Source organism: Trichechus manatus, unplaced genomic scaffold, assembly GCF_000243295.1.
Source record: "Trichechus manatus latirostris isolate Lorelei unplaced genomic scaffold, TriManLat1.0 scaffold00677, whole genome shotgun sequence".
NCBI lineage: Eukaryota > Metazoa > Chordata > Mammalia > Sirenia > Trichechidae > Trichechus > Trichechus manatus.
In genome coordinates this window covers 9,191-22,041 of record NW_004444613.1, presented here as the reverse complement: position 1 = coordinate 22,041, position 12,851 = coordinate 9,191, and the positions used below count along the sequence as shown (strand labels likewise).

Here is a 12,851-nt window from a genome sequence, read left to right as displayed (position 1 = left end):
AAGGGAGAGTGTTGACATGTTGTAGGATTGTTAACCAATGTCATAAAACAATATGCGTAGTAACTGTATAACAAGAAACTACTTGTTCTGTAAATCTTCATCTAAATTACAACAAAAATTTTGGAAAAAAATAAAAATAAAAGGGTGATTAAAAAAAACCTTTCAGGTCTATTATTTTAAGAAGATTAACAAATCTTAGGATTGGGTGGATAGTAAGGGAAAAATGGATAATAGTACACAGTTAGTGAAAGAAAAAGTCACCCAGTTTAGAATAAGAAAATTTGTTAAGTAGACACAATAAATGATAAAATATTATAAAACATGAATTTATTAACAAAAATAAAACACATTTGAACAAACTTTTTAAATGAGGGAAAAGTCTGTCTTTACTCTCATAAAGAATGTTTACTCAAAAGTTCTAAATTATATGAACCCACAATATAATTTTAGGAGTCAAATGAACATTTCCATTTTAGAGAAATAAACTTTATCTAACAAAATATAAAACTTTCTGGAACATATATTCATAATTTCTTTTAAAATAAAAATTCAAATCTTTTTTTTTAAAAAAAGATTAAGCTCTTGCAGCCAAAATTAAGGAAAAAAAATTGTGAATATGCTTAACTACTAGTTTGCTTCCACATAGCAGTCTCTTTGAGAGACTACTGATTTTCAAACAACTGTTCTCCATTTGGTAGATGGAGTCATTCTAATTAAAACAAAGATTTTTATTTCAGTGTGAGTTAATATGGCTGAAGACTCCAATCCTGAGTTGTTTTTTTTCATTCCCTTAAATTCATATGTATGCGCACATACCACTCTGAGGCACCTTAACAAAAACAGAATGGAAGATGGAAGATTATTTGCCTCCGGAAGAGCCCAAATCAGCTCAAGCCTCATTTTCCTGACATATAAAAATAGGCAGTATAATCATATTCTTCATGACTATTTCTTTTTCTAAAATTCTATAAATTTTAAGGTAGACTTTGTGCTTTTCCCCTCTCCACCCAATCAACAGTAGTTAAGAAAGGATTCTGGAGTCAGGCTGCATAGATTTGAATTCCAGCTCAGCCAGTTAATAACTATCTAATCTTGGGCAAAATATTTAATCTTTTTATACTCCGTTTTCTCATGTGTACAATGGAGATATTAACAGTACTGATCCCATAAGGTAGTTATGAGGAGTAAATAAGATAACATGAATAAAGCACCTAAAACAGTGCTCAATACAATGCTATATGAGTTTTCAAATTGTTATCATCATCACTCACTGTTTGTGGGAAAAGATCCATCCAAACTATGCCATATGAAATACATAATGTCATAGGGAAAGTTATATTAGGTTAAATCATCTAGTATGTGATTACAAAACAACACAAACGTGACTTTTTTTTTTACATTTAGCTTCATATAGTTCAGGAAACATTTTGAATAACATCATAGTAAACAGACATGATTGACTATAAATTACTTTGTGGTTCAAACCCTAACACAAAACTGTACAGTAAAGTTTAATTCAGACAAGGGAAAAAAAAAACAAATATAAGAACACTTGGAAATGTAACATAATATCACCACCTAGTGGACAATGCATCTAGTGCTTACTCTTTCAATAGAGGGAAAAACCTTTTCAAATAGACAGATTCTTTTCTCTAAGAGGGATAAAATCATAGAAATTAAATGCTATAATACTAGCAGTATACCAAAACATTATATCATAATACTTTTTACTAAGTTGTATATTTCAAATTTGTTTCTACAACAGGGTAATAGAACTAAAAGTGCAGTTTTTGTTCAGAAATTTAAAATATATCGAAGAAAGCATGCAGGTCACTAGAAATATGCTTCATTGTCATTTATCAATTAATTCAAAAAATATTAGCTGTGACAAATTTACAAATTTAAAATCACAGGGTTATGAGACATCTTAAAAACTTTATTACCCTAGAATTAATTTCTAAATCTCAAAGAATGTTATGTTAGATTCATGGATAAATATTGCCGTAGAGTCAATTCCGACTCATGGCGACCCTATAGGACAGAGTAGTCCTCCTCCACAGGGTTTCCAAGGAGCGACTGGTGGATTTAAAACGTTGACCTTTTGGTTAGCAGCCTGAGCTTTTAACCACTGTGCCACCAGGGCCTATATATATCCTTAATCTATTTATTTTTGTTAGAATTTTCTCAACTCTATAAACTTTAATAGATGGGAAATATTTGTCTTCTTGTCAACATTTAAATATATAAAAGTACCCCTAAGTAAAGGATAATTAAGTTATTCCTAAAGCAGTAAAATTCAGGTTAACTAAAATGAAACAAAATATTTGGATTAAAGTCTCTTACTTTTAAATCATAACCATCAAGAATTCTACTACTATTATAATTTAATGATTGAAGTTTACTTATTTTTCCTTAAACAGCAATAATTTTGAAATCATATCCTACTATAAAAGCAGCATATAACATACTCACACTACATGTATAAGTATCAATCACTATAGTAAATAACGTTTCTTAACACTAAGTTGGAAAATTTAGGAAGGAAAAGGATTAGGATAACTCTCATTATAAAGCTTGTGATTTATTTCCTAAAATTAGCTTATGGTTACATGGCATTTTGAGTTTTCTCTAGAATGTTCACTATATACTAAAAACTTCCTTCAGCCAACATTTATTCAGTATTTATTATATGACACACTTATGAACTTTATGAATATATGGCAGGGGCTGATTTTTTTCCAAAAAAAGGCTAGACCTGTGCCAGGCACTGACTAGAGTCGGAACAAATACATTCTCATTTGAGAAATGAGGACCAGTGATTAAGCTGCGTGCCTTACTGATGCCAGAGCCACGACCAAGTACACAAATTCTCACTCCCAAGGTGTGAGCAGCCCACAGTTTGTAAGCCATATTTAAATTTCCATTAGAAAAAACTTTACATTTGAATGACACTTCGTTTCATTTTTAATGAAATTATAATTGCTTCAAACATAATAAATGCTCTATAGCCTAAGAGACATGACTCTATTCCCTTGTATTAATATATATTTTACTTAAAAGCAAGTCCAAAATAATAACTCACTATTGAGGGTGTGTAAATAAAAATTGAGGATCTTCTCTCTTCAGACAATTATAAAGAAATGTCAAGCCAAGTGGTAGTTAAGTACATATTAGAAATACTGTTAAGTTTTTACATTAAACTATTTCTATTAAAGTACTTTATGACAGATGAAGTGCATTCTAGAAATAACTTCAAGCAGAGAAAAGGGCAGGCAGCTAAAATAATTTCTCTTGCCAAAATGGCATGATATGTTTTTTAAACTCAGGAACACTGTTATAAATGATCTCTGGGTATCCACTAAGTGAAAACATAAATAACATGTGCCAAAACATGGTACAATAGAATCTTACTAACGTTACATAAATATTCTATACCTATAGAATTTCACATAGTATAGAATCAGTTCAAAAAGATTTATTACTAGATCTAAAATAACTTATGGATTAGGTCCTTTTATAACACTCTTTAAAATAATCCTCCTCACAGACTTTAGTAACAGTAACTGCGGAACTCCACTGGCTTTCAAGCATGTCAAAACTTTTTTCAAGGTCTATTTTTAAAAATTCTTGTCAAAAATATCCATATGGTAACTTGTGACAAATGATCAAAATACAAACCTAACTTAGGATGTTTCTAAAAAAGGAAGGCTCTGAAGAGCAAGGAATGACTGGCCCTCCCAGTCTTCTCAAGGGGAATGATCACACTATGATGAGTTTGGTACAGGATCTTGAACTAAAGGTAAAATGATCTGGTGTGCTAAGGTATCTCAGTTGGTGTAATTTTACATAATTCTTTTATCTGTTACATATCTTGGAAAAATTCACCAGCAAATAGCTATCTTCTAAATGCCTAAGAAAATTTAACCATAACATCTATCTTAAACTCAAAAGTACTGATAAACATCCCTATTTTAAAATAACAATTAGTGAAAAATAAATAGTACCTTTTAATTCATGGCATTCTTTTCTAAAATGCCAAGTATTGTATTTTATGTACTTTGTGGAAAACATGGAAGATTAATATACTTCCCTCTGAATTCAGATTTTCTCCAAAACATCTCTTAAAATAGCAGACTTAACACCTAAAAATGAATTGGAACAACAATCTCCCAAAAAAAGCAGTCTTCTTCAATGTATGAGGTAGAATGGTTTCCTCATTTTTGCCAGACTAGGTCAGAGTAAAAAGGTTTTTTCCTCTTAGAAACATTCCTAAACACAAAAGCCTTGCTTCAATAGTATAAGACAAGAAAACTCCTGTTCCTAAATTACATTACTTTTTTTTCAATTTTGACTTCCTGGGGCAAGATCTCCATTATGATAAATTCATGGTGAAAGCATAATGAATTGAGAGTACTTTCCTAATTTTTTTTTTTAAAAAAGAGAGTCTGGATAAAATATACATATATTCTACAATCACTGTTATAACTAATGAATCAAATAACTATTCTATTTTCTAAGTATTGAACAGAGAATAACAAAAACTACTCTGTATTTGTTACTCATAACTATACTTGTACTTTTCACCTGCACACAATTTTATATGTGCAAATGCAGAACACTTTCCAAATCCACTCACTCTTTAAAACCCAGACAAAACATCATCCAACAATGAGGATAAAGTAATTTGTTCACAATTACAGCCACTTTTTAAAAAAGTGTAGAAATGTATAATTAGATTAAAAATAAAATATTACATCCACAGTTCTGAGTTTACATGTCAAAGTTCACATGTCCAAATAATACCTTCCTGTATTGGAATAGCAACCCAGTTTATGGACTCTAACCAATAAACACTGGATACCAAAACCAACACAAAGAATCCTACCCAGGTAGTTTTTCCATAATCTACAAAATATGACTAGATTAGATCATGTCTAAACCTCCTTCCACTTTTAACTTTTTTTTTTAAATAACAGAACCAAAACCAGTTACCTTGAGCTTTACAATTTATATGCTCAGAAGTCATTTTTAAAACCTGTCAGTAAAGATACTGTTTTACTTAAAAGATCTCAGCAAAGAAACTACCTCCTATAAATCTTACCAGGATTATCCTAAACTCTCCTTCGGTAACTGTAGTGGGTTGAATAGTGTCCCACAAAAAGATATGTCCACCTGGGATCTGTGAATGTGGCCTTACGGATCTTTGCTGATGTAATTAAGACTCTCAAGATGAGATCATACTGGATTAGAACGGGCCCTATATCTAATGACACTGTCCTTAACAGACACAGAGACCCAGAGAGAAAGGCCGTGTGAAGACAGAGGCAGAGACTGGAGTGATATGTTTACAAGCCAAGGAAAGTCAAGGCTTGCCAACAGCTACCAGAAGCTAGGAGAGAGGTATAGAACGCATTTCTTCTCAGAGCCTCCAGATAGAACCAACCCTGCCATCATCTTGATTTTGGACTTCTGTCCTCCTGAACTATGAGAGAATAAATTTCTGTTGTTTATGAAGACACCACGTTTGTCCAATTTGTTACAACAGCCCTAGGAAACGTATTTCAGCATTAGCAACATAATTTAGCCTATGATTGTGAGGATGGCGCAGGAACAGGCAGCATTTTCTGCTGTACACAGGGTCGCTATGAGTTGGAACTGACTTGACGGCACCTAACAACAACATAATTTATCTTTAGCCATCATTTATTTCATATTAGGAATTAGTGAAAGAGCTTCATCATGTCTAGGTTCCAAACAATAAACAACAACTCAATTCCCACATCAACAATATATGAACCTCTAATTTATAACATTTACTATCCATGCGAGTCTATTCTGTCTTATGATTAAAACCATAAGTATTTAGAAAAATGTAAAACAAAACTCAAATTCCTAAGAAAGTCCAGACTTACTGGACTGATACAGACTATAGGAACCCCTGAGACTATCACCTCAGATACCCTTTGAACTTGGAACTGAAGCCACTCCCAGAGGTCACTTTTCATCCAAATAGATTGGCTTATAAAATAAACAGTATCACCTGTGAGTACTGTGCTCCCTTATATAATCAACTATAAGAGACCAAACAGTTGATATTTAACCTAAAGCAAAGATGAGAAGGTAAGGAGGGGCATGGAAGCTAAATTAATGGAAACAGAACAAACAGAACTGAGATAATGAGAATGCTGACACATTATGAAAAATATAACCAATATCACGGAACAATCTGTATAAAAATTGTTAAATGGGAATCCAATTTTTTTGCTGTGTAAAGTTTTACCTAGAACAGAATAAACTATTATTTTTTAAAAACTCTATGTATTTATTGAAATGTTAAGCAATGTTTCAATCAAGAATATTACTTGATTGTTTGTAAATATTTTTCAAATACTTTGTCAGAATTAATAAATAAGTTCTAGTACTAAGAAGCATACTCAGTTTTCTTAAACTTGTATATATAAAAAGTTTCCAAGTTTTTTAGTAGCCAGTAGCGGCAGAAAGATATAATTGTAAACAATTTTATTTTCCCATTATTACTCAGGCTTTTTGAGCAGGTCTTAAACTTTTTCCAGTTCTTTACTACTTAACTTCCTTGGATTTGTTACAAATGCTTAAAACATATGTAAAAAATCTAATTTGAGGCTCACCACTGTGCCTTAAAGAAATTCCATAATTTCTACCTGTTCAGCTGTTCATTATCGAAATAATCCAAATACTAAGTCTGCTTTTAGAGTTCAAAATATACCTGATATTACCACATAAACCTCTGAATGTCCTGACTATTTGGCCACTGAAAAGTCTTGTTCAGAAAGGTATAGAAAGTTAGGAAATTAACAACTGCATAGCAACCCAGTTCATAAACAAGTCTGGATGTGGGTGGCAGAGGTATGTTAAGCCTATAAATAACATAAGGTAAAATAAAGTAACGAAATTCCAGCAATTTCTGAGGAACTGTAACCATAAACAAGCATATGAAAAACATTAAATTCCAGAAAATTGATTTTGATTTCAATGAGTCAGCTATACTCCAACCAGCAAATATATAGACCGGAACTAACAAATATTTCACAATTTCATATTTTTGAAAAACCCTTTTCCACACATAGAATGTATAATGTCTATTGTCTGCTAGTAAGTATTTATGAGCATAAGTGAATTTCCAAACTAAAAATAAGGAGACTAAGGTAATCACAAAAAACTGAATTTTACGTTTCCAAACCAAGCAAAGAAAAGCCTTAATTTTGCTAAGAGAGAGTAAGTGAGGAAAGGAAAAAAACAGAGTAAAAGAGAAAAAGTAGAATAGCTGAGGAAAATGTAGACAGGCTTCATGACTACTCCGATCACCAATAACAATCCCACCATTAACTACTACAAAAGCACAAAACACAAATACTAGAAGAATATAGGGCCAAGTTAAAAGTACAAGCATACTCAAGTTCTTAAAAGACATGGAATAAGCCAAAAGAAACTGAAGGATTTTCCTAAATTCTGAAAAGGGTCCTTTGGTAGAGGGAAGCCGCTCTTCTTTCTTCTTTTGTAATTCAGTTTTCCAAGCTTCAGTTAACTTCTGTGCAATGACATTTCCTGCACAGAAGACAGCCCAGATGATATTAGTTTGACGAAACATGAAGCCACAAAATCCAAGCAAGGCTGAAGTTTTGTGATTCCCATAAAGACACATCAAATAGGCAAAAAGAGTAAAAAACATAGATCCTGCTTCTGTATAATAAAGGAAATTAAAAAAATAGAGTGTGGGAAATACTGCTAGTGTTAATGTTGACAAAATTCTCTGGATACTCGAGGCAGCCTAGGAGGCAGAAAAAAAACAGTTAAAATCATTTTCATGGTAAAGAAAATATGCTATTTCTGCTGAGCTAATGAAGGGATTAAAAAGACGAAAGACTACTTGAATCATATTTAAATAAAATTTCAATATTAATCTTATTTCTGGCTTTGCAAAAACAGCAATATACATTTATAAGAGCACTTCCTGATACCTTTTTAGTTACATCTATCAGTTTGGAAACCACTACAACAATGTATGTGTGTGCCAGAGCATTTATGACCTAAAATATATTGAATCATTAAACAAATAGTTTAGGAATCACTGTGTGCAAGGCACTGAACAAAGTTCCAGGGGGGCATATGAAGATGGAGAGAAACAGGACACAGTGCAGGTGGTTCCATTTCTGTGAGCTGAAGTCTTAGCACTTTGAAGAAGCATTCACTTAACCATTCTCACCAATTTCATTGAAGGCTATCCTTTCCAAATTTTTCCCTGGAGAGAATATAAATATGCATGTAACATTTATACTTCCATGCCCAATGGTATTATCTTATGATGAAATTACAGTGGTTTTCCTGAAAATAATGAGCCCATTCTAAAGTTAAGTATCTTCTTTAGCCTTTCTGACTAGTACAGAATTTGAAAGTGTTTTTATCTCCTTGAATTGTTGTTGTTATTGCTTCTTGAGTTGTATCCTCCACTTACTCTAAATCACCAAATCAGACCATGCCACTCCCTGGATTAAAATTAATGGCTCTCCATCACCTATAAGATAAGGTCCAAAGTCCTCTCCATGACTATAAGGATATTCATGATTTTGTCCCTACCCACCTCTCCAGCCTCACATCTCTGAACTTTACAAATCCTGCAATTCTTATCAGCAATTTCCTGCATCTTACTGCTCAATGTCTTTATACTTTTTTATACTGTTTCTCCTGCCAGGATTCCTTTGCCACCCTATAGCCCTATCTATTCATCAACATTCAACTCAAGTGCCACCTCCTCTGTGAAGGCTTACCCAATGCCACTCACTCCCCTCCCTTGCAATCAGCTGAAGATATAAGCTCCACAAGGAAAAGACGGCACCTCATTTATCTCTGTAGTCCCTGTGCCTAGCCCACAATTAAGCTGTGTGAACATACACTGAACTTGTTTGATTCACTAACCAATACTTCCTTCAGAATATACAAATAAATAAGAAAAAAAACAAAAAACAAACCCGTTGCCATCGAGTCAATTTCGACTCACAGCTACCCAAGATGACAGAGTAGAACTGCCCTACAGGGTTTCCAAGGAGCAGCTGATGGATTCAAACTGCTGACTTTTTGCTTAGCAGCCGAGCTCTTAACCATTGCACCACCAGGGCTCCTAGAAATAAGTCAGAGTTCTTCGAGTATATAAATTTCTTCTAAAATGGAGGGTGGCAAGAACTTGCTTTATCGTTGTAAAACATATACAAATACTAAGCGTTAAAGACAGTTTTCACTAAACCTCATAAAACCAATTCATCTTAATTGTGGACCCAACTGTACGTAAACTTGCAATACATTATTTTGAAAACATACCTTGTTTTTGGGTTGTACCCTTCGGAAAAGCAAATAGAGTAAATAGAAGTTGCCAACACTGAAGAGAAGATTAATAAATCTGAGCATTCCAATGGAGCAGACTACATGTTCAGACCATCCAAAGATCCAACGGGCAGGTTTGACCACTCCAACTGACACCAGGTATAAGCCAGGCAATGTAGTAATCATGGGATCCCACTTAAAAATGAAAGGATGGCAGTGAAATAAAAGAGGAAATAACTAGAGAACTACAAACACAAATATATCAAGCTCAAATCGTCAGTAACAACAATCAGGCATTTTGAGAAGTTACTCTATGACACAGATAAGTCCTTGGAAGATCAGACACCTCCTCTAAGGAAAAGTTTTGCTTGGTTTTTGCCTCTACACTTACTTTGTCATTGTTAAGGTATCAGCAACCAGTGGAAATGTTATATGCATTATCCAAGACCTACTCTTTGGAGAGTCTGTATCTTAGTGACTACATGTAAATGCTGCAGTTTTAAAAAGCATGGATACATTGGTTAGAACACTGATGGGGCTTGAGATAAAGAGGTGTTGACTACAGGTTCCATTAATAACAGCCAACATTCACTGAGCCAGGAATTGTGCTACGCTCTGTATTTAATCTTGCATCATCCCCACGTAGATGAGTACTGTCATTTTACAAATGAATAACCTGAAACTCAGAAAATTTCCAAGGTCTCATAACTAGTAAATAACAGGGTCAAGATTGAAAGTCAGATCTTTCTCTGACTACTCGTTGCAATCGAGTTAACTCTGACTCAGAGCAAACCTGACTATAGACTTTATATTTCTAACCATTACTGTGTGCTTCCTCACTGAAGAGGAGGGATACTAGGCCTACTTTATTTTTATGGCTACAGTCCCTACCTCCCTACCCTGCTTGGCCCACAAGCACTGTGTAACTGTGTAGTAAAACATACGTTTAAAATGATGCCACTTCATTGGTTGACAGTTTAAGTTAACAGAAAGCTTCTAAAAACAACCAGGAATGGAATTAGCAACTTGTCATCTCTTGGTGGCTGAAGATCCCCCACCATACCTCACTCAAACCCAAGACTATAGTAATGTGCTGGACACAGATGAACTACAGGGAGATTTTCTGATATTTCCTAGCAGTAGCCCAATGCTTCCAACCCTGGGATTGGGGGAGAAAAACTGTGATAGATATCCTCCGTTATCAAGAAGAGGGTCAGAGACTCAGTCCCCCATTCTTCTCGACCATTCCTTCCCAAGAGGCAGATCTGTTTATTCATTCATTTAACAAATATTCCATACATCTCAGAGGCGGGAACAAAAGATATCCCACCCTTCATGTTTCCAGACTGGGAGGTGGCGCGGGGAGAACTAAGGATAAGGATGGAAGACAACGCTGGGAACAGATCTGCCCTCTCTGACCTGCCCTGGGGTGGAGACAGGTTGGGGATCCCACCTGTGAGAGGGAGAAGTGGCCCTCACAGTAGCGCTGCGCCTGTGGCAGGTGGAAGATCTCATCCATGTAGGGCTCTCGCAGAGCCCGGCTGAAGGCGGAGAAGAGGAGGCAAGACAATAAAAAGGTACAGCTTAGGGCAGCCGAAAAGTAGTAACCCTCCAGCTGCGCCATTCCTGCTCCCATGGCCACGGCCCATAAACCAACTCCTGGAAATTCTTTGCCGGGTTCCCGGGCTTGGAAACTCGAGTTTGAAACTCGGGATCGAAATGGGCGCGTAAGGAAGGAGACTAGACAAACCGGACTAAGAACAGCCGGAAGGCAAAGGATGCTGGGAGAGGGCGGACCCTGAGCTTCCGGAGAAACAGGATCATTGTTTCCGGAGTGACGAGTTTAGGTAACGGACAGGTTGCTGCGCCGTCGATCACGTTGCCACGGGCGTACACAGTGGTTAGAGCCACAGGGAGAGGCGGGTCTGGGAATCAGCTTGCGCGGGAAAAGCGCTGCATGAAGCGTTGAAATGAAAGCAGCTTCTTAACCTGCAAATCAGTCCGCTTTTTTCCTGTTCGTTCCCATCTGTCACCAGAAGGTGGCGATGTTTCCCCACTTTTGCAATCTCCAACCTCCACATTTGTTTGCAGTGCCCCCCACCTCCCGCCCCAGTTATTTCTGTTTTCTCCCAAGTGATCTGAAATACTAATCCTCTAAATTCCAGGACATTTGATTTCATCAACTTTGGGGAGTAGAAGCAAAGATTCAGATTTTTAGACTAAGACGTGAAGGACTGGAGAGACCTTCTACTGCTGAATGAACTTCATCAGTTAGAGGAGTTTTTAGGTAAAAAGTGATTCGTTCAAAATGTCGCTACTTTCAAAGACGGTTTAATTGAATGGGCATTCACAGTCACCTCGACAGCCAGATAACAGTACTCTGTGGTTGCTGGGGAAAGCAGTTATTTCAGAATTTGGGGTGTTTTAAGGAAAAAAGTGTGCTCTGTGCCTGTAACGTTTGGTTGTTCTTGTTAATATCTCTATTGGAGCATCTTTTCAGAGCCAGTCTTCTGGTATAATTGGCTAGATCCACATTCTGGCTTTCCTATTAAGTCATAAGCTTGAGGATCATAATGGGTTACTCTACGTATCACTTGTGTTTGCAGTCCCCTAGATGGATTTCATATAGTAGGCACTTAAATTTGTAGATTTTTATAGGCTGTGCAGAATTTACACAGTTCCTGTAATGGAGGTGGGGGGGATGGCGGTGGGCAGGAGGTGAGGGAAGGTATTAGAAAATACTGAAGATACATTATGTCTTGTAATTTTGCCTAGAGCATGGTTGGCAGTGTTCTCCGGAAAATGATCTCTCAGGTAACCTCAATCGGGTTACCTTTGGCTTGAATAACATCAGAAAGATTTCAGGATTTGTTTATGGTCACAAACCTCAGGGTTCTTAGTTCATCTCTTTCTCTGGAAGAGGAATTAGTTCAGCTAATTCATTCTCTTCCAATTTAGGCAAATTTCTCAAATTAAGTCAACTGCCTCCGTATGTAGTCTCTGGATTTCCTCATTGATAAAAGGAGTATGGAGTGAAGCAGGGATGGGGATGGGAACATTTAAATCACTGCTATAAAATCATGTCAGTATCCTACTCTGATGTGATGATCAACTTTGTTTTTCCCATTATCTCCCACTTTATATGGCCTTGGTGATACAAACAATGCCAGAGATCATAGCATGATAGAATTTTGCAAGACCAATGACTTCTTCACTGCAAATAACCTTATTTCAACAACATAAACAGTGACTGTACATGTGGACCTCACCAGATGGTAGAACACAGGAATCAAATTGTCTACATCTGTGGAAGGAGCTGATGGGGAAGCTCAGTATCATCGGTACAAGGCCAAGGGCTGATTGTGGAACAGACCATCAATTGCTGGTGTATAAGTTCAAGTTGAATCTTAAGAAAATTAAAACAAGTCCCTGAGAGCTAAGGTATGACCTTGAGTATATCCCACCTGAATTTAGAGACCATCTCACGAGTAGATTTG

General features: G+C 35.8%; 1 protein-coding gene across 1 annotated transcript; it reads right to left on the bottom strand.

Annotated features, from left to right (window-relative positions):
* Positions 1-6,500: 6,500 nt before the first annotated feature.
* LOC101348246 (dol-P-Glc:Glc(2)Man(9)GlcNAc(2)-PP-Dol alpha-1,2-glucosyltransferase) lies at positions 6,501-11,244 on the bottom strand. The gene is made up of 3 exons (XM_004391129.3): positions 10,808-11,244; positions 9,352-9,549; positions 6,501-7,807 (listed from the first exon to the last, which is right to left on the bottom strand). Exons 1-3 carry the CDS (start codon positions 10,988-10,990, stop codon positions 6,752-6,754), a joined length of 1,437 nt encoding a protein of 478 aa, XP_004391186.1. The 5' UTR covers positions 10,991-11,244; the 3' UTR covers positions 6,501-6,751.
* Between the last annotated feature and the right edge of the window lie 1,607 nt (positions 11,245-12,851).

Excerpts from the sequence above, each read along its gene's own strand:
- LOC101348246 (XM_004391129.3), bottom strand. The coding sequence starts at position 10,990 with ATGGGAGCAGGAATGGCGCAGCTGGAGGGTTACTACTTTTCGGCTGCC. Across the intron at positions 9,550-10,807 it reads GCCACTTCTCCCTCTCACAG|TGGGATCCCATGATTACTAC; the intron begins GTGGGATCCCCA and ends TTCATTTTTAAG. Across the intron at positions 7,808-9,351 it reads GGGTACAACCCAAAAACAAG|GCTGCCTCGAGTATCCAGAG; the intron begins GTATGTTTTCAA and ends TCTGCCTCCTAG.